Source organism: Megascapheus bottae, chromosome 5 (genome assembly GCF_031878675.1).
Source record: "Megascapheus bottae isolate mThoBot1 chromosome 5, mThoBot2.hap1, whole genome shotgun sequence".
Taxonomy (NCBI): Eukaryota; Metazoa; Chordata; class Mammalia; order Rodentia; family Geomyidae; genus Megascapheus; species Megascapheus bottae.
Genome location: NC_143513.1, coordinates 59,888,716 through 59,911,527, shown reverse-complemented (window position 1 = coordinate 59,911,527; position 22,812 = coordinate 59,888,716). Strand labels below are relative to the sequence as shown.

At 37.3% G+C, this 22,812-nt stretch overlaps 1 protein-coding gene across 7 annotated transcripts in view; it reads right to left on the bottom strand.

Annotated features, from left to right (window-relative positions):
- Nucleotides 1-22,812, bottom strand: part of St7 (suppression of tumorigenicity 7) — a 204,880-nt gene that overhangs the window by 104,511 nt on the left and 77,557 nt on the right. For all 7 annotated transcript variants that reach the window (XM_090333191.1, XM_090333194.1, XM_090333190.1 and 4 more), the window contains one exon: nt 9,665-9,747. In XM_090333191.1, coding sequence (XP_090189317.1) covers nt 9,665-9,747 — 83 coding nt within the window. The remainder of the gene's footprint in view (nt 1-9,664; nt 9,748-22,812) is intronic.

Sequence of the window (22,812 nt, the reverse complement as noted above, 5' to 3'; positions counted from 1 at the left end):
TAACACAGCATCTTGTCAACCACTAGGTTATTAACAAATATAACTGTGACAATGTATCCCTCACCACACAGTTCTAACCACTGTCCAGAGATTCATGGCTTTGAGATTAATGAAAGACAATATCAAAGGCTCTGAATCACTAGTAAAAATGAGCCTTCTTTGCCCCAAGTCTTTGCTCTGCTTTCCATGTTGTGTTGTTGGGGTACCTTGCCAGTTCTTCATTTTATCAAACAGCATTCAATTACAACAACCTGGCCACTGCCACTGAAAGTCCAAGCCATAGATCTATAATGCTTCTCCAAGATTGTTCCTTGTATGCTGATCCATCTCCCTTCTCCTCCACAGCCCACCACATACACCTTGAGGAACTGATATTTCTCAATTTCTACAACAGAGCCAAAGGGACCTTAAAGAACTGTGTGGATGAGGAATCAAGACTACCCATCAAGGTGCAGTGACCCTGACCAAAGTCAAGTTAAAAAGTTGCTTAGCCTTTAGCCCCAGCTCTCTATCACTATCTTACCAGATCTTTACATAATGCCTAGCCTTGCTTTGTATAAACAAATACAGATATAGGCTTCACTTCCATCTTTTGACACTTTCCTAATTTGTAAAAAAAAAAAAAATCCAGTAGAGCCAGGCAAGGTGGCTCATGCCTGTAATCCTAGCTACTCAGGAGGCTGAGATCTGAAGATCACATGGTTTAAAGCCAGCTCAGGCACTAAAAATTCCATGAGACACTTATCTCCAACTAATCACCAGGAAATGGAAAAATGGCTTGCTGTGGCTCCAGTGCAGGGCATTAGCCTTGTGCTAAAGAGCCCAGGGACAACACCCAGGCAAAGGAGTAGGGCAGTAGTCTTGAGCTGAAAAGCTCAGGGACAGCGTCCAGGCTGAGAGTTCAAGTCCCATAAGTGACAAAAAAAAAAAAAAGAATCCAGTAGTAGTCTATCAAATAGGATCAGATAGTTCATTCTAAAAGGCAAATGGCTCAAATTAATTGGACATTGGTATTCAAACAAAAGAAAAATCTTCCCCTCCATTGTAATGTATGAATAACAGACCTTAGTAAAAGAAAAAAACTTGATTATTCATGCAGATGTTTGGGGGAATGTAGTTGGGTTAAAGCATGGTTTTCTCAGCCTGTCACATCACATCAATAGTTTAGTCACTGCTGTGTCAAGAGATGCTAGTATAAAGAATCTCTATCTTTCCAAATGTATTGAATGAACCACTAGGAAAGGAAAAAGGGAAGAATTTGGGGCCTACTGGAATTTCAAACCAAGTCTTCTAATTAGAGGATTTAGTATAACAATATTTTTCTTGTCCTGGAACTCATTACACTTTGGGCAAACACATATATTTAATAGAGCTACATAGATCCAAGTGGGCAGATGGTGTCATTTTATGCATACATATTTGGTGTCACTTTGAATTCATCTCACTAGTGCATACTTACAATGTAAACAGTAAAATGTTCATATACAAATTTTATTTAAAGTTGTTCTGCAATGCATAGTACCTTAGTGGGCCTGCCACAAGAATAAAAGTGTCTAATCTGCAAAATACTCAAAAATCTTAAAACATAAACCTATGTGTTTCTTAGTTTTAAATATTTAATCTTTCTAATGCTTTTTTTCCTGTTCATCCTCCATAGCAATAATAACATAGATCAAAGAAGATAATTGGAAAGTGTCAACTTTGTTTGGTATTTAGGAAGCCAACAATAACCTACCAACTAGTTTAAAAGCAAACACCCTTTTAACTAAAATACTTGGTTGAGTTATCTTAGCTAGTTTTCTTGTTTTGGAGGGTTGTTTACTAATATTGAATATATAAAAGTAAGCACTCAGTTAATTCCAGTAAGGAGAAAAGGTAAAATGATTAAAGGACAGTATGGACACATGATTGGAAGACAGAATGGAAGGATGATGTACTGATATAGAGGTAATCTGGAAATAAAGAAGGTGAGGATAGAATCAGGAATGTGAGGGTTGAAGGAATAGTTTATACCTGCATTCTACAGAAATAACAGCTCTACTCAGAGCTCAGATCACTGGTCAGTTACTGATGCTCAATGACCACATTCATTACTACTGAGCAAATGTAGAATGATCAAGGAGCATGGTGCAGACATCCAGGTTTGCAGCTGGCCTAAGGTGTAAATATGTCTCATTTATACCTATACAAGAGCACAAAAATCTGGTGCAGGAACATAAAAAAGTCTCCTCTACCTATAATAGATAATAAATTTGACTTTGACCCAATGATGTCTAAAGTTTGCCTATCTAATAAGAGCACTGTTTTGGGGCTTTCCTCAAGGCTAGAGCTCTACCACTTGAGCCACAGCACCACTTCTGGCTTTTTTCTATGTATGTGGTACCGAGGAATTGAACCTAGGTCTTAGTACATGCTAGGCAAGCACTCTACCACTAAGCCAAACTCCCGGCCCTATACAACTTCTTTTGAGTTGTACATTATATACATTTTTCTTCATAAGTCAGGGACTTTGCTAGACCCTATATTATATTCCTGTAGGATTCCCACAATGCAGGAAGATGGACACTGTTGGGAGGCGAGTGCAGGGTCAGGATGGCCCACGAATCTGCATCACTGAGTAAGATAACCACACAAAGAAATGAGCTGTCATGTATGAACGCCATGCCGAACTTTGAGCTATACCCTCGGTATTGTGAATCACTTTCTGCTGAGACTTGATTACCATTGGGTAATGCGTTATTGCTTTATCATTCTCTTCTGAGACCTATAGTGAGAGTAAACACGTGGACCTCCCCCACCCTGCCCACCTTTGTACTGATATGCTCCTGCATTCTACATTAGCTGAATGTACTTCCTAATAAATGAGCTCCTGCCTTGAGGGTCTCACTGATGCGTCTGATTGTCCTCTGGAGAGGGAGGGCTGGGTGCAGGCAGTCAATCAGCCCTCTCTTTTCTCGGCTAGTCCTGGTCAGGGCATGTTCTCCCTATCCCTCCTGTGGGTCAGGAGGGACCAAGGACTAAAAACCCCAACAGGACACTATGAGGGAGAGACTGCAGGGAAATATGAAACTGTCTGGCAGTCTATTCCAGCTGACAAAATGGCACCTTCTCTAAGTCTTCAAGACTATTTCTGGTGGCAAGTTTTCTTTTTTAACTAAAATATAGCATCTAAGCTTAAATGAGATAAATGTTAGCAATTGGAAAGTAATAAAGTAATATATATATATATATTATATATATATTTGGCCCGTCATGGGTTTTCAACTCAGGGCCTGGGCACTGTCCTTGAACTTTCTCAAGGCTAGTGCTCTACCACTGGAGACACAGTACCACTTTCAGATTTTTTTCTGTATATGTGGTACCATGGAATTGAACCCAGGGCTTTGTGCATGCTCGGCAAGCCCTCTACCACTAGGCCACACTCCCAGCCATAATATTTCTTTTTTACTTTTGAATTCTTATGTATACCTCTTCCTCCACACCCTTTGACTCAATTTCCCAAGACAGAGATAACTTTTTTCAAAAGAAAAAAACGTACTTGGTTTATGTATGATTTATTTAGGAATCTGAATAACTAGAATGGGTCTTGATTTCCTGCTTCCTAAATTTAAGACAAACCTTCCCTGGCCACTTGCTGCCCTAAATAGTCCTGGGGGCTATCGGATGAACTGTCATTCCTACTTTCCTGTCCCTTTTACTGGCCAGCTGTTGTAAAGTCTTTAAAAAGATAAAACATAGGAAGGTAAGGCTGTTTTCAAGGTCTAAAGCCTACTGCAATATCTATATGTTTACAGGATGGAATTTTCCATTGTACTAAGATCTAGTAGTGAGGTTCATTTTCCTGAGAAATCACAAAGGACATTAAGAATTGGAAGAAACTACACTTTTTCCCAAGTCTTGCTAGCTCATTGCTGTGATGGCACCTGTTTTCTAGAGATCCTTCTCTAGAGATTTTTATTCAAGTAATGCTCAAAAATCCATAGTTTTAAACAAGCTCCACAGATAATGCTAGTACAATGCAATGTCCACTGGCATTGTAAGTGCAAGGTACATACATAAGTGTAAGTTCTGGTACATTGCTAACTATTCCTGTGTAGAAAGGAAAAGAGCAATAAATGTTCACACAAATAAAGTAGAATTATACGTCATGTTCAATGTTGGTTCTCCTAAATTTCCCAATCTGACTTAATCCATTGCGAAGAAGAAGGGGGAGGGGAGAAGAATCTCCTCCTGAGAAACTTGAAATCTCCCTCTCTATCTCTTTCTACCTGACCAATTTCTATAGATGCATTAAAATGGAAACACCAAATGCTACAACTTTCTACTCTCTAGCTAGATAGCACCTTTACTGGGAGGGAGAATAATGTTATAGGGAAGCAATGTAAATTCCAGACTTCACTCTACTTTTACCCAGCAAGTGACGCCAGCCTAGTTCTTAGTGTTTTACTGGTATAAATCACATTGCTTTGGGAGGCTAGTTGTTGCCTCAATCCTGCAATTACCCATCTCAAAAATCTACCAATTTATGCTTGAACTAAATTGACCAGAAGAAAAAAAGAAACCTACAACCTACAAGGAAGTTTTACCTTGTCATCTGTCACTGGCTTATTCATATTCACTTTTGCCATATCTGATTATTATTAGCTCTATTCAAATGTTCAAGTTCATACACTGTGACACTATGAACCTACTCTCTTTACCTGGCACTTGCTTTCCTGCAGAAGGTCATTAATTTTCATGGTAAGCCTAGAAGCTGTAATCTGATGATGCTAAATGAGCCTCAGTTTCCTCCTATTGTATTCAGGTTTCTATGCCATCTGGCAGCACCTCTTTCATCCTGTCTTCTAGGGCCATGAGCCAAGCTGCTTCGTAATGGACATCCATATGCTATCTACTTACCACATGCAGCCTTTCTAATCAAGTTTCTCCAAGTCTTTTTCCACTCTTGGCTTCAGAATCACCACATGAGTATCAACTAAAATGCTACCTAGTGTGCAGGTGATATTCTTCAGGCGAAGGGAAAAATCTTTTATTTTTGACTGAGGGTGGGAGATTGAAAAAGAGAAATGATGATACAAATCTCACCACTCATCTGCCCTATTGCCTTACTTATTCTTTGTGTCTGATTATATTCAGCACAATAAAAACAATATAATACCTACCACTTGGAATTTCAATGAAAAATGCACATAGAGTACTTAATATAGTAGCTGGTGTTGGAATTGGAATGCAATAAATAGGTCTTTTGTTTCAATTAATTTCTATTTTGTCATCTCTTCTGCCACTTTCCCCAACATATATTTTTAATATCCAATCCATGAATTTTTTACTATTTTAATTTTCTTTCATAATCTTGACTTTAAAAGTTATGCACTTGAAGGCTTGCTCATGTCTGTCTCTCTGTCTTTCTGTCTCTCTGTGTCTCTCTCTGTCTCTCTGTCTCTGTCTCTGTCTCTGTCTCTCTCTCTCTGGCTCACTGTGTGTGTGTGTTTGTGTGTGTGGAGGCATAAGCACTAGATGCTTATGACTCAAGCCTGTAATCCTAGCTGAAATCTGAGCACTGTGGTTTGAAGCCAATTCAAGCAGAAAAGTCCATGAGACCCATCTCCAGTTAGGCAACAAAAAAGCCAGATTAGAGCTATGATTCAACTGGTAGAGTACTAGCCCTTAAGTTCAAGCCCTAGTGCTGAAACAAAAACAAAATATAGACGTAAGGACATATCTATGTACAAGTCAGTAGGAATCAGGGATTTTTGTATAAACATTAATACAACATGCTGGAACTCTGAAATTTCCCCCACCTTACCAATATTTTGAGAAAATTTTCTTCACATATTCACCTTTCCACACATAAAAGACAATCCAAAACTTAGGTATTTTCTCTTCTGAAATAAACACTGCCCAAGAGGCTCTGTCAAGAAGACTGAACATGTTCTTGCTAGCAGCTAAAAGACAAAACTGGCAGGTCTGGAGTTTGATGACAGGTGCAGTTTCTACTGTTGGAACTAGACCAGGACAGGAAAGCTTGTGTCAAGCATACAGAGAGGCACTGGAGATGAAGCAAGGGAGACGGATGACTGGTTGGGTATTGTGGCAGGAACCAAAAAGAAGAGCAGAAACAATTCACTACTGGTGTCAAACCATCATGTTAGAGCTACCAGTGATCTCTAAGAGGATATATGCCTATTTTACGGACATTGGTGTAAGAGATGGCAACATTTTCCAAGTGAGTTTTATTTCTGTGTATATTTGTTTAGTTTATTGGCTTTATCTTCAGAGAAAATATCGGGCTTTTAATTTTTCCCTCTCTTCTCTTCCTCTTAGACATCAAATAACATGATAATTTCAGTCTGCAGCATAAGAATCTGAAGATTGCCTAATAGCCAATTTCCTTAGGGGCAGCCCTCTAGTTTGAGTCATGGAAGACTCTTAGAACATTTCTCAGGGGAATGCAGTTAGGTAATCACCTCCCTCATGCCTGGAAACAAACCACTAATCATTCTATGAACACAGCTGTTTTGCAAAGTACCTGATCCCTTACCTCAGGGCTGCCTCTACCTGAAATGTACTGAGCAGAATAATGATAGCATAGAAGCCTCATCTTAGTTTCATTTCAAGGCCTTGCAAAGCTGAGTCCTCAGAGGCTAAGTGATACCAGTTTCAACAAGAGCAATTATCATACACTGTCATTTCTCAGAACATGTTAGCAGTTCTGAGAAAGGTCTTTAAAAATCTTCTTCCATGAGAAGCTTCCGGAGAAAGCTATAAGGCAAATAGACCATAAAACAGCCCAGCAATGACCATCCACTTTCAGCAACTGCGCTTATAAATAGGAGAAGCCACATCAGCCCAGATTCCAAAAGAAGATGGCCAGTGAAATCTCTTTTCTGAAGGAATTTTACCATCCCTGAGTTTGAAAAGAAATGACCTCTGGGCCTGATTTACCAAAGTGAAAGGCAGTAACACACAGTGAGATAATTAATTTATGGCTTGTAAATGTACCCTGCAACACTGCTAGAATAAAATCCAGACTGGCTATTTGTTCAGCAGGCTAGAAAATCAGTGGGCAACTTAATCAGGAAGGCGGGGAAATGAGTGATAAGAGACTGACTGATTCCTGGGAACCAATCCTGCTCTGCCCTCTGCTAGCTGTGGGATCTAAGGAGTCTACTAACTTGCTGGTTTTATCTATTTAGCTAATTTTCTTGTGAAAATAGAGACACCAGCAATTAACTGATTCACCCTGCTGTGAAGAGTAGCCTAGAAAGGCTTTAGTTAGGTGTCTGGCACACCTTGAACATCACTTAAATAGATGTACCAAGTGGACAGCTGGTGAAAAGGGAATTACTGGTCGTTGTTGTTTTTTTTTTTTCCCTTAAGTTCACTTTTATTTCTTATGTGTTTAATCAAAAAATGTTTCAGAGATGTTTCAGCAATAAAATGTTAAAATACTGAAAATACACATGATAACTATTAGATGTGGACTAGTACTATGGCTCTCCTAATCTTCAAAGGATATATCTGTAATAATAAAAATTAATGGCATATGTTACTTATACAAATGGCTTCACTCTGATAGCTAACATGCATGTAATGTATTCTGAACAAATTCACCCCAGTTACATTCATTACTCTGTCCCAACTCACTTTTTCAAAACACTTTTTGGTGGGTTTCATTATGTTGTTTTCATACATATATAACGTACTTTTAAAATTCTCTCAAAATACTGTATTTTCATGCTTTGGAAGCCTCAAATGCTTTTTTTCTGAAAAATAAAGTCCTATAAAATCAACTCTCCTTGGTTCTCCCACAAGTCTCTTCCATCATTTCTTACTAAAATTGCTCACTCCCTCTTGTATTCATTTCCTTCCCACTGCCTATTCCTCCTGTTCTCTTCCAGATTCTGTGCACTCTCCACACAGCACAGTTTTTTGTGTTTTTTTTTTTAACAGAAAGCATAGTTTTGTTTTCTCCCTCTTCTTGGCCCCCTTTACCATATTGGAACTTTCTATTTGGAATTCTAATTTAGGCTATCTGCAGGAACTAATATTATGTATATTTCTGGCTGTATACTACTAATGTGCAATATCTCATGTAAACCATGTAATATAACAGTGTAAGGTGAACCTGGATTTATAGTTCCACTAAAAAAGTGCATCTCCTACATGACCACCAGCCCTATTTGCTCATTTCGGTCCTATAGACCTTTCTCTGTCTTTTTTTTCCCCATATACTTTTTATTGTAATTAATAGAAGGGCTACATTATATTCACCAGACTGAAGGTGCATTACTTCACGTACATTGATACCCTTTCTCATATCTTGGTCCCCATTTCCCTCCCCCCACCACTGCCCCTCATCTTGTTTTCCTCCCTTCCCTATCCAACTTCAAATAACCAAATACGCATACGTACAATATATAAGATAACTAGGTGAAATACTGTAACAATGTGAAATAACCAAGGACAGCAAGAGATGAGAGATAACATAGTACATTAAGGACAACAATCACTCGTTATATGGCTTTTTTTTCTATATCCTGGAGGTCCTTTCATTTAGCATCATTCTATATGGCCTTTTGTATCTAGGTTTTGTTCTATTGTAAATCTCTGCTAGGAGAGCCCAAGGTTTCTACGGATTATGACAAATGAGGGAAACCACTGAGCCTATGTTCCTTTGAGTCTGGCTTACTTCACTTAATATGATTTTTTTCTAAGTCTTTCCATTTCCTTACAAATGGGGAAATGTCATTCTTTCTGACAGCAGCATAGAATTCCATTCCTTATGAACTCAATCTTCCAAAAGCTTCCAGCATTTTAAATATATTTATATTCTTTGATCTACACATTTGTAACCTTTTCCCCTACAATTTTCATTTTTCTACTGATCATTTTTATATTAACTCTATGTTTTCTCATGCTTGTTTCTACAACAATTAATGATTGCACAATTTTATATACACTCACATAAATCCATATATGCATATGTATGTGTCTATATTCATATAGACATATATCTATGTTAAAAAGTGTTTCTAAAGTCCCTTTCTCTTTAAAGTCCATTTAATTATGCTAGGCTGAGTTTAGATGGTTCCCTCTTATGATCATTAGAATAAACAACTGTAGGTATTACAATTTTAAATTCCTGAAACTATTAAATAGTATAAGGTATGAATCCATAAGAATGATAATTGTATTATTTTTGTCTGTCTGGGATTTAAAAAATAAAGAAATAAATATAAACATTGGGAGAATGCAAGAGGCGAGGAGAAAATAGTTTAAATTGCTATAAACCATGTCATATTTCTATAAAATTTGATTATGCCAAAAAAAATTTGATGACAATATGAAAAAACTTTCAGCTAAGCAAACTCATAGTGATTTTACAGTATCTTAGACATTAGAAATGGACATTTTTCTCATTTTCCATTATACTTATATTTATCTTTCAACAAGTTATATGATTGTGTGAAACTATTTTTTCAAATTTTTCGGAAGTAAGCAATCTGAGTAGTGGAAAGTCCTATGTAACCTCTCCTGGCATATTCACACACACATGACCAATAATGTATTGGCATACATTATTCCAGATTCTTTTTGTATATATACTAACATAGAATAGCATATCACTGTATTTTTAAATTAGAAGGACTCAACAACTTACCAAAATAAGACCCGATATTAGTGAGGAAGTGCCTGTCAGGGCCACGTAGAACTTCGGTGTTAATGTATTCAAAAACATACTCACTAAAAAAAAACAAGAAGGACAAAGGGAAGCAGTGGTTGAGTATGACAGTGAAACCAACTCTTTCATTTTTTCCCCTTCTAGTGAACTCATTAGTTTCTCATTACTAGACTTCTTAGAATCATAGAAAAGTCCCATTAAAAAGGTTAACCAAGCGACGTGACTCATGTCTATAATTAACCCTACCTAAGCAGGAGGCTGACATCTAGGTGAGGACCAAGGACCAAGCCAGCTCAGGAAGACAAATTCATTATATTCTTACTTCAGTTTGCCATCAAAGAGCCAGAACTTGAGACATTGCTCAGCAGGTTGCTAGGAAATGTGAAGCCTCAAGTTCTAAATCCCAATACAACAAAAAGGGAAGAGGAAACAAGAAAATGAGGTGGGAGGGAGGGAAGAAAGGGATCAAAAACAAAGCAAAACAAAAAATGGTCAGTCAAAAAGGGAAGCAGCTTTTGCACATATTTTATAGGACCGGTCATTTGAGCTCTTGATGAGCCAATGACCAACAAAAACTACACTGAGCAGTGTTTCCAATATGAAGATTTATAATACTATGTATGATTAACCCTAGGAAGGAATGGTAGATTAACAAGTTCTCATGTATCAGTATGTTTTCTCAAATTTCTTAAAAGGCTACTATCAAAATACCTTGATTCAATGGGAGGAAAAGGATGAAAAGTACATCACCAAAAGTAAAAGTGCATTACCAGACCCCTTCCTATCCGAATCCCACCAGCAATCATATCAACTGTAGAAGTAATTTGATGGCTTATATAATTATATATTTTAAATATGCATTTTAAATCATTACAAAAGATTACTTCCAAAACAACCATAAACTTAATAGACTTCTACAAGAATATTCACTTCTCTTTTCGGATATGTTTGTGAATAGGAATCATATCCAGTTTGGTTGTAGGATGGTTTTTAGGAGAAGTATTTTGCTGAGCTCAGTCCAAAAAACAAATGGATAGCATCGAAATGAATGAAGAATTTACATTCACTCATTCAACAGACATCTATTTATGAACCAGACCACAGATGAAGAGTGAAAGAATGACTAAAGCACAGTTCCCACTCTCCAAAAGTCCAGAACACAGCTGGGAAGCACAGAAGAAAACAACTACCACGAAGTTTAGCAAGTGCACAAGATGTTACAAAATACACAAAATGAATGCACATTAGGAAGGTCAGAGAAGATGTTCCAGAGAGGGTAACATCTCAATTGAGTTTTGAAGACTTTGCAAAAATGAAGCTGGCCAAAGATGGCAGGGAAGGAATAAGAGGGCAATGTGAGCAGGATGGTTAAGCATAAAGAAACAAACAACAAAAGAAAAGCACTTGACCTTTCTAAGCAAATGCAGTGTGAAAAATAGAAGAATCTAGAATTTCAGACCCTTTGCAAAGACTAGGAGGCAAGGGGGTGCACTGATTTTGTTTATCCTTGCTATTTAGACATCCCTACAAGTCCTCCTACCTCTGCACCCATTCTTAAGTGACTTTGTTTGGCTGTCACCTATTGTTTGCAGTCACTAGCAAATGAATGGAGATCTCAGGAGGCTTTGTTTGGTTAATAAAAGATAGATAGATAGATAGATAGATAGATAGATAGATAGATAGATAGATAGATGCATACATACATCCCCCCCCACACACACACAAATATACATACATAGACAGATTTGTTTTTTCTTGTGCAATAGTCAATGAGTGAAAGGAGCAACTTTTCTAAAAGAAAAAAAAATGAAATGCAGTGTCCTAGTGCTTGTCACTTGCAGTAGGAATCTGAGGTAGTCAAAATTCTCAAAACCTTCCTCTCCACACTATGAATAACCTCCCTATTCCCTATTTTTTTTTTGCCAGTCCTGGGCTTGAACTCAGGGCCTGAGCACTGTCCTTGGACTTTCTCAAAGCTAGAGCACTACTACTGGAGCCACAGCACCACTTCCGGCTTTTTTCTATGTATGTGGTACCAAGGAATTGAACTCAGGTCTTTGTGCATGCTAGGCAAGCACTCCACCACTAGGCCAAACTCCTGGCCATCCCTATTATTTTTTAAAGTCACCGAAGTAGGATACTTGCTTGCTTTATTATTCCATAATTGTGAACATTCATATCTATACTATGTAATTTCCAATTGGTTTTTGAGAAGTTGAGCACAGCAGTAAGTAAAATACATTTCTACAAGAAAGAGGAAACATTCTGAATTAGAAGTGCTTTAGAAGCTCTGCTCTTAAGACCACTTCTTAGCAACAAAGCAATAAAGGAAAGATTTATTGAAATTCATTGATTTACTTTACACTGAGGTAAAGACACCAAGTTATTTGATAAACAAATATGACTATTTGTTTTATAAAGACGTTGAAAATACACCCATTCTTCTCATGTATTTTTATTTAAGACTATATAACAATCATAATGAATAAATGAATGTGTTTCTCTGTTATGGATAGCTAACTGGACTTGAGAGAGATAATGGTTTGCACTTTAAAAAGGAGACACAAACCGAACAAGAACATCTGTATAAGGACAGGTGCTCATTAAATAACTTACTAGTGTTATAGTCCTGTTGGATATTTTGGCTAAAATAATTGGACATCTTTACTCTCTTCCTCAGAATGACCTTGAGACAGACAAACCCTCAGGAAATCTCAATGACATCCTCATCCTCCTGACAGTTATACCATTAACCCTGCTTTGCCCTGGAGTAGACTGGGACATAGGCCTTGCTTCTAATTAATAGCTATGTAATATTTCACCTTCATATCAGGTACAGTAGCAACTTGCCTTGCTAGCTTAGTAACATGACAATAACAATAAGCCTATGTGGATAGAGAATGCAGGAAGTCTCTACAACTGACAGTAAGACAATGAAGTCCTTAGCTCTAATACAGTGGTTTCTGCCAACAGTCTCAAAAAGCCTCAAAGAGCTTCAAAGCCTTAAAGAAGCTTCTTTCTTAGCTGCCAGTTGAAATTGCAGCACAGTAAAGTCTTCAGTCTTGTGAGACCCAGTTAAGCCATGCCAGGCCTGGACTACTGACCCACAGAGACTGTGAGATGATAAATAAATTTGTAATAACTCATTATATATATATATATATAAAACTGACTCAATCAATGACATAACTCATGGAAAACAAGACACACATTTGGCAACGTTTGCCAACTGCACTATACCCAAAAAGGATGCAAGAAAGGCCAAGTCTACATATTCTAAAAGCTCCTTCTCAACCCTTCATAATTGAAATATAATTTTACCTCTGCCACCACCACATTACTCCATATTCTGATACGCAATGCTTCTTAAAATATGTTAGTATTAAAGTAGAAGGTGGAAAGATTGTGTGTGTGTGTGTGTGTGTGTGTGTGTGTGTGTGTGTGTGTTCCTAGGATCAGAACATAACGCCCTGCATTTGCTAGGCAGGTGCTCTACCACTTCAGTCATGCACCTATCCCTATCTGTTTTAGTAATATTTCAAATAGTCTCATATTTATTCCCAGGCCTGCCTTGAAAATAATCCTATTTCTACTTTCCTTGCCTGCCTTGGAAGTAATTCTATTTCTACTTTCCACCTAGCGGGGATGATAGGAATTACCGCAATACCCAACTTTAAGTTGTTGAAATGGTGGTGTGCCCTTTTTGTCTAGACTGAATTCCAGCCACAATTCTCCTAATCTGTGTCTCCTGCTCCGCCCACCACGTCCCCTACCCCCAAGTAGCTGGTGTCAGAGGTATGAGCCACAGAATTCATTGCAGAATATTTTTTAAAAACATAGAAATAAGGACAAGGAGTTTGGCTTAGGGGTAGAGTGCTTGCCTAGCAGGCACAAAGACCCAGGTTCTATTCCTCAGTACCACATACACAGAAAAAATCTGGAAGTGGTGCTGTGGCTCAAGTGGTAGAGCCTTAGCCTTGAGAAAGTCTAAGGACAATGCTCAGGCCCTAAGTTCAAACCTCAGGACTGACTGGCAAAAAAAAGGAAATAAAGTATCTTCATCATACCATAGTAAAATAACCTTTTTTCTCTAGGTATATTTTAAATATCTGAATGATTTATAAGATCAATTTTACACGCAAGCATAGCATCTGTTCTCTAAGGATTCAAAAGTACACGAAGGTGCTTCTCCTTTTCACTTTGATCTTTTCCCTATTTTCCTTGAGATTATAAAAGCTCAAACTTATATGTATCCCAATGGCCTTAATGAATCCTGCAACATTTATGTTTAAAGAAAAAGCACAGGGGAAAATATTTTTAGAATAGTGCCTATGGCAAAAAATCCTAATAAATCATTCTGTCTACCTTTCCCTCTACCCTTGATGTTACCTTGGCAAACTTACAGGTGTCTACAAGCATCTGTTTCCATTGGGGAATGGAGCTGACCACATTTTTTCCCCTTTTTTCTCCAACATGGGTCAGAAAAATTACATTGAAGCAGACTGTATATGTGTGGACAATGAAGTGTTTAGTCTTCATGTCACCTTCTCCCTTGCTAGATAGGAGATCATTTGTCAACCTTCCTGACCATCATGAAGGACTACTGCTCAAAGGCTGGTCATGTGAAAGCCTTAATAACCCTAAGAGAGAGCTAAAGCAAAATCTCACTGCATTCTTCCCCTTCTGTTTTCAATGAGGAACTCTATTTTGGTGCTGAATAGAAGAAATGCCTGTCCAGGTCTTATTAGACATAGAACTTACCATCCATTAAGGTACCTGGACAGTGTGAGAGACATGCTAAGTAGATTCAGTGATGACTACTCACTGATAAATCAGTCCTATTATGAGATATAATTCTCACATAGCAAGATCTTAACTATATAAAACCCTTAGAAATTAGTTATTTGGGAGTTAGGGATTTATCCTATTAAACACCAGAGACACATTTTGAACAGCAAAATTATAAGGGAATCTTACCAAGATGTATTTATATACTCGATTTACATTCTTAAATAGAATGGTCTAAATATATTTCAGTGTTTCATAGGTAACTCTAATTCACCAAATGAACATCAGTTCTAGTGCTGTGTTGACATGCAATTATGTTTTCAGAAATAGTTGTCATGCCTTAGGTTATCTTCTTGCAAAACAGATGTGCTCCTTGAGTCTTTTCACACTATTTGGTTGTCATCTGCCATAGTACTCAGGTATTAGATGTCCTTATCTGCTTGCTTCAAAATGCCTTCTCTCTTTTTAAATGTACTACTTAAAATCTCTTGACTTCCAAGGAAGGTAAAAGCTCAACAGCTCAAGAGATACATGTAATGTATGTTTAATACTAAGTTGTATGTAAAATTTGGGGAGATATAATGATATACAATACAGAATACTTATCCTCAAGGAATGTGCCCCAAGGAACATCCCTTCATCCCTTTGAGAAAGTAAAGAGCCCTCAGTAATCCTTCAATGCTCTCAGTAGTTCTTATGTTGGGGGGGCGGGGAGTCCTGCAACAAGCACCAGCCATGCAAAAAAGTGCTAGGAGTTGTCTCTCATCTCCAGAAATTTTGGTATCTAACTTATATTAACAATAAAAATGGAAGACCCATATTTTTCAGTAGATGATTTCCATTTGTTAATGTTAGCAAATTCATTCAATTATCCAAGCATCATAAAGGTTACAAAAAGCACCAGACAGAACTAGAAGAGTGATGGAATGTAAGGTGATGAGATTGATTATCCACTTGAAAAAGGAAAATAATATGCCCACATAAATAACATAAGACACAATATGAAACACATGAGTGGAAGATGCAGATAAACCTAGAGGAAAAAATTGTACTTCTAGCTAGGTAGATCAGAGAAAATTAATGAGTAAAATGTCCTTGGTCCATGTTTTTAAAGAAAGTTCAGCTTTAAAAAGAAAGATCAGAATGATGTAAAGCTAAAGCCATTTCCTCCAAAAGTAGGAAGGAGACAAGGATGCCCACTCTCTCCACTCCTCTTTAACATAGTATATAGAATTCCTAGCCATAGCAATAAGGCAAGAAGCAAGCATAAAGGGGACCCAGATAGGGAAAGAGGAAATGAAACATTCCCTCTTAGATGACATGAATCTGTACTTAAAGAATCCTATAGACTCCACTCCCAAATTGCTTGAGCTGATTCAAAACTTTAGCATAGTAGCAGGGTATAAAATTAATCCTCGAAAATCAATGGCTTTCCTGTATGCCAACAACGAGAAGAGTGAGGTAGAAATCAGGAAAGCAACTCTTTTCCCAACAGCCTCAAAGAAAATAAAATACTTAGGAATTAACTAAGAATGTAAAGGACCTTTATGATGAAAACTTTAAAAACCTGAAAAAGGAACTTAAAGCAGAACTGAGGAAGTGGAAAAACCTCCATGCTCCTGGATTGGAAGAATTAGCATCATGAAAATGACAGTCGTGCCAATATTCAGTGCAATACCCATCAATATCCCAATGTCATTTTATTAATGAAACAGAAGGAATAAAGAAAAACCCTGTAATAGCAAAAACAATTGTTAGCAGATAAAACAGCACTGGAGGAATAGAAATACCAAACTGTAGACTCTATTACAGGAGCTATAGTAACCAAAACAGCTTGGTACTGGCACAGAACAGAACTGAGGAACAATGAAATAGAAATAAAGACCCAGAAATCAACCTGCGGACTTATGGCCATGAAATCTTTGATAAGGGAGCAAAAAAAAGAGAAAGAAATAGGATGAAAGAAAGACAGCTTCTTCAACAAATGGTGCTAGCAGAACTGGTTAAGCATCTGTAGAAAACTAAAGTTGGGTCCTTCTATGTCACCCTTTACCAGAATTAATTCCAAATGGATCAAAGACCTAGAGGTAAAAGCAGATACCCTAAAAACTTTACAAGAAGGAATAGGAGATACACTAAGCCTCCTTGGCACAGGTCGAAACTTTGTTAATAAAGACCAAGAAACCCAACAAATTAAATAAAGTTTGGACAAAGGGGACTGCATTAAACTGCAGAGCTTCTGTATGGCAAAGGACATAACTAGCAAGCGAAATAGAAAGCCCACAGAGTGGGAGAAGATCTTCACTAGCCATACAACAGACAAGGGCCTCATATCTAAAATATACCTAACAGCTAAAAAAATTGAATCTCTCCAAAACAAATATTCAAAGAAACAACCATCCCATTAAAAGGTGTGCTAAAGACTTAAAGAGCGTCTTCTCTGGAGAGGAAATAAGAATGGCCTATAGACACATGAAGAAATGTTCGACATCTCTGGCCATAAATGAAATGCAAATCAAAACAACTTCAAGATTCCACCTTACTCCAGTTAGAATGGCCATAAACAAGAAATCTAATAACAGATGCTGGATGAGATGTGGCCAGGAGGAATGACTACTACACACTTGGGGAGTGTAAACTTGTTCAACCACTCTGGAAAACAGTATGATGATTCCTCAAAAGACTAAACATAGAGATCCAATGATCCAGCAATCCCACTCCTTGGCATATAGCCAAACATCCAGACAAGGACACACTAAAGCCACTAGCACAACAATGTTCATTGCAGCACTATTTACCATAGCAAAGATATGGAACCAACACAGATGCCCCTCAGTAGATGAATGGATCAAGAAGGTGTAGTACTTACACACAATGGAATTCTATGCTGCCATCAGAAAAAAAGACATTGTCCCATTTGTAAGGAAATGGAACAACTTGAAAAAAGTCACATTAAGTGAAGTAAGCCAGATCCAAAGGAACATAGGAATAGGTTTCTCTCATTTGTAATAATTAATACACTCCTAGCAGAGGATTACAATAGTATAAAAGCTATGTAGAATGAGACTAAATGAAATGAACTCTAGGGTATGCAAACAAGAGGTTTATCCCGTTGATTGTTCTTAATGTACTGTTTTATCTCTTCTCTTTTTTTCCGTATGGTTAATCTCATGTTATTACTGTATCTACTTTGTTACCTGGTATATTGTATATACACATATGTATATTCCTGTTTTAACAAGATTACATGAAAAAGTAGAACCCACTCTATTCTTTTTGTTTTTGTCTTCAAAAAGGAAGTTTTGTTTTGTTTTCTTTTATATTATTATATTACATATTGTATTATATAGTTACATTATTATATTATATTTAAGTAGCTGTCTATAGGAGTTGGTAATCAACAAAGCAGTTTACGAATATAATGTCTTGATCAATGTCATCCATTTCACCATTCTCACCCATCCTTCCACCCATCCCTTCTCTCACTTTCCTTAATTTTGTAGGATATGTATTTATTTATTTATTCATTCATTCATTCATTCATTCATTCATTTATTGGTGGATCATGGGGCTTGAACTCAGCCTGGACACTGTCCCTGAGCTCTTCAGCTCAAGGCTACAGCCCTACCCTTGAGCCAAGCCCCACTTCCTGTTTTCTAGACATTAATTGGAGATAAGAATCTCCAATCCTTTTGTGCCCAGGCTGGCTTTGAACCTTGATCCTCAGATCTCAACATCCTGAGTAGCTAGGATTACAGGCATGAACCATTGCGCTTGGCTTGATTTTTTTTTAACTGCACTGCCCCAACTTTTTTCTCTTCATTTAGCTATCCTTTCTCCCATTGATCCTACTCCACCATTTTCCTAGTGTTTATTTTACTGAACTTTGTATTCTCTTCAGTTCATTCTGAATTTTATATTACTTTCCTTTAATTCATTTATTTTGTTTTGAAACACTCTGCTACCTTAAAGTTAAAGAGTTTGCCTCCAAGGACAATGATAACTCAGGAAGGGAATATAAAAATCAAATGTGATACTAATTTGGCTTTCTTGCCATCTCAATCTCTAAAAGTTTGATGACTAATTTACTTCTCTTTTGAGGAAACTTCTGAGCCACAAAAGATGGAGTGCTGAAAGCTGTGATAAACCGTCTACCTCTTGGTAAAGGACCATAAACCAGAGATAAGGAGCCACAGGAGAAACTGCCAGTATTTTAGTGTTCAGCTGCTCCAATTGCCTAGTTGTCTGACATAAACTCTTTGCTTTATTATTTTTAATTTTTGTAACTACATTTAGTTTCATAGTTGCATCAAGTAATAAGTTGTTATTCTAGAGAGCACCTAAAATTACCCCTCTGCCCTAGAGTGCATAAAGCACTGGTTTAATCCTCAGCACTGAAAATACATTTTTATAGTTTAAAAAACAAACAAACAAACAGAAAATGCACTACTATATGATATGGTAACTCACTGGTAGTTATATGTCCAAACAAAAATGAAAAGAATGTCTTTAAAAGGTATTTTCTAGGGCCAGGAGTGTGGCCTAGTAGTAGAGTGCTTGCTTAGCACGCACAAAGCCCTGAGTTTGATTCCTTAAGACCACACACAGTTTGGCCTCGTGGTAGAGTGTTTGCCTAGCATGCATGCATGAAGACCCAGGTTCGATTCCTCGGTACCACATACACAGAAAAAGCTGGAAATAGTGTTGTGGTTCAAGAGCACTAGTTTTGAGAAAGCCCAAGGACAGTGCTCAGGCCCTGAGTTCAAGGTCTAGGACTGGCAAAAAAAAAAAAAAGCAATTTTTCACTCTCACATGTACTGAAACACTATTTACAAGAGCCACAAAATAAAATCAACCTGTGCATCTGTCAGCTGATGAAAGGTAGATAATATGTGGTATACATAAATTGTGCATCAAAGAAACAAAATTCATTTGCAATATGACTGAGTCTAGTGAACATAATACCACATGATCTTACTCTTATGTGGAATTTGAAAAAGTGGTGTTTTTAGAATTTGAGTGTAGAATAGTAATTTGCAGGGGCTGGAGAGGTAGGAGGAAGGGAGGCATGCTACTGGTGTAAGGCATACTTACAAACACATAAATACTGATCACTAAGCTAGGCACTAGTGGCTCATGCCTGTAATCCTAGCTACTCAGGAAGCTGAGATCTGAGGATCTCGGTTCAAAGCCAGCCTCGGCATGAAAGTCCATGTGACTCTTATTTTCAATTAACCTCTAGAAAACTGAAAGTGGTACTGTGGCTCAAATGGTAGAGCACTAGCCTTGAGCTGAAGAGCTCAGGGACAGTACACAGGCCCAAAGTTCAAGCCTATCCCAGCCGCCCCACCCCCCGACCTAACAAAAAAAAAAAAAGAAAAAAATACAGTAAAAAGTCTGGTGTTCTATTACATGGCATAGATGACTACAAATAATAATGCACTGTATAAACTTTTTAACAACTAGATAAAAGGATAGTAAATATTTTCATCCCAAAGAAATGATATGTTACAGGAAGTTGCTATGTACGACCAGATTTGAACATTACTCAGTGTATACACAAATAGAAATGGTGCAAATTTCATAAACCTGTATATTTTATGTCTATTTTTAAAAGATAAAACAACTAATTAAGTTGTTTGAAATATCAGAAGGAGGTCAGGATTACTTTTCAAGGTTATTTTCCCTCAACATTTGTGTATGTTGGGCATGGTGCTGGTCCTGAGCTTTCATTGCTCAAGGGTAGTAATCTACAACTTGAATCATAACTCCCTTCTTGCTTTTGGAGATTAATTAGAAATAAGAAGCCCAGGGTTGGGGATTTAGCTCAGTGGAAGAGCCCTTGCCTGGCAAGTGCAAGGCCCTGAGTTCAGTCCTCAGCTCTGGAAAAAAAGAAAGAAAGAAAAAAGAATCCTATAATGTTTCCTACCCTGGCTAGCTTTTAACCATGATTATCAGATCTCAGATTTAGAAGCAGCTAAGATTACAAGTGTAAGCCACCAGTGCCCAACTTTTTATACTAAAATTTTAAAATACAATTTTATTTTAAACCATGCTTTTTACTTCCCAGCAAAGAAAATCAATAGACAGACCTGTTATAATGACCTTACAAATATTTGGTAAGATAAATTTGTACAAACTAACAGAAGTAGAGACAACAGCCCAAAGAAATATTTAACATGATTTCTAAGAAAGCACAGTAAATGATTTGCAAAAATGTTCCCTCAGGGTAATTCACAATCTGCAAAGTGTCCAATGCCATTTTTATAGGGACAAAAGAAAAATATACCAAGCAATACTCTTAAATACTTAAATTCAACAAGCACACACCACAGAGAGAAAAACCTGAATAATGTTTGTTGAGTATCTACTGAATGTCAGTGTTAGGTCTGCATCAATTATATAGCTAACTTGTATTTTTGTATATTTTACGCAAAAATATATTTTATTATTTATATATTTTATTGCATTTTATTGTTGGGATAATGTATAGAGGTGTTACAGTTATATTTGTTTTTAAGTACTGGGTACATTATATAGGATTTTTCCTCCCTAGTTGTCTTTGCTATAGAAAGTAGAAGGGACAACTCTGAGTATGTTTTGACATTCATAAAAGAAAAACAAACAAAATCACTACACAGAATATCCTGAATTTGACAGTCCCCTAGGCAACTGCACAGCAAACAGTAGGAACACAGGTGCAAGCCATAAATATTGTTCACTAACAGAAGTGGGGATACATGGAGACATGTCATTACATGACAAGGCATGCCCACTTGTGAAAATGCCTTCTTAACAGAAACAAAACACAGACACATTAAAATGAGCTCTTTCTGAGGCTTCAATACAAGCAAAACCAGCTTTAGAAATGATGGGAATATAACAAGAGACAGATTAACAGCTGCAGAGAAAATCAAACAGAAGCACAGCTACTCAAAAGAAATATTCAGAAAAAAATTCATCTTCACAATACTGAGAAAGAGTGTGGTTTTAACATAAAATCTACTGACATGAAACAACAAAGCACTAATGAGTTGGTGTTCTCTCTTTTTTATTTTTTTCAGTTTGGAGTTTCCCTTCACCTTTTCATTTTCTTGTAGAGAGTTTGATGTATACTTTTCTTGCATTTCCTCTGCGTTTCTTAGGAACTGATGCTGCTGCTATGAATGAATGCATTACACAGAAAGGCATACCCAAGTGATATAGAATATGAACCTTTCGTCTAACCCCAGGAAAGGGAGTTGAGGAACAACTTGAAATTGATTTATTCCTATTACTTCTTACCTAGTAAAAATATAACAATTACCCTTACATCCACCAAATTAGTAAAGAAAACAAAGCTTGTCTTGTTGCTAAAATCTACAAAACATTTCTTCCTTTCTTTCTTTACTTTTTTTCACTACTGGGGTTGAACTCAAGACCATGCCTGTAGAAAAGCAATCTACCACTAGAGCTACAATCCTAATCCTATCAACCTGTAATTTCAATTTAAGTGGCTGAAAAAAAATTTTTTTTGCTAGTCCTGGGGGCTTGAACTCGGGGTCTGAGCACTGTCCCTGAGCTTCTTTTACTCAATAGCACTGTACCATTTGAGCCGCAGCTCCAATTCTGGCTTTTTCTGTTTATATAGTTCTAAGGAATCAAACCAGGGCTTTGTGCATGCTAGGCAAGCACTCTACCATTAAGTCAGCGTCCCATTCCTGAATTTTTTTTTTAATGGCAGTAGAACTTGATGTAGTAGTAGTGGTGGTAGTAGAAGAAATAGTACAAGAACAGCAAATATGCATGAGAATTTTACAAACTAACCACTAATGGGTTAAATGGTTTTTCATTCATTGTCTCACTTGATTTTCACAGCTTTATAGGTGTCATTATCATGTCCATTTTTACAGACAAGGAAATAAAAGTTAAAACTAAGCTGGGTGCCAATGGCTCACACCTGCAATCCTAGCTACTTAGGTGGCTGAGATCTGAGAATCTCAGTTCAAGGCCAGCCTGGGCACGAAAGTCCATAAGACTCTTATCTGCAGTTAACCACCAGAGAACCAGAAATAGAGCTTTGGCTCAAGTGGTAGAGCACTAGCCTTGAGCTAAATTGCTCAGGGACAGCTCCCAGGCCCAGAGATCAAGCTCCATGACAGACAAAAAGAAAAAAAAAACTTAAAACTATCAGGTCACTTGTTGTTCACAGGGATACAGCAGGAAAGTGGCAGGATGAATCCCACACAGCAGCTCTCGTCTGGGATTCATACAAATGCTACACTCAAACATGTAATCTTCCAATCTGACAAATATCTCTAATCAGGTAATTCCTTTCCTACTGCGCTGTGTGTAGTCCA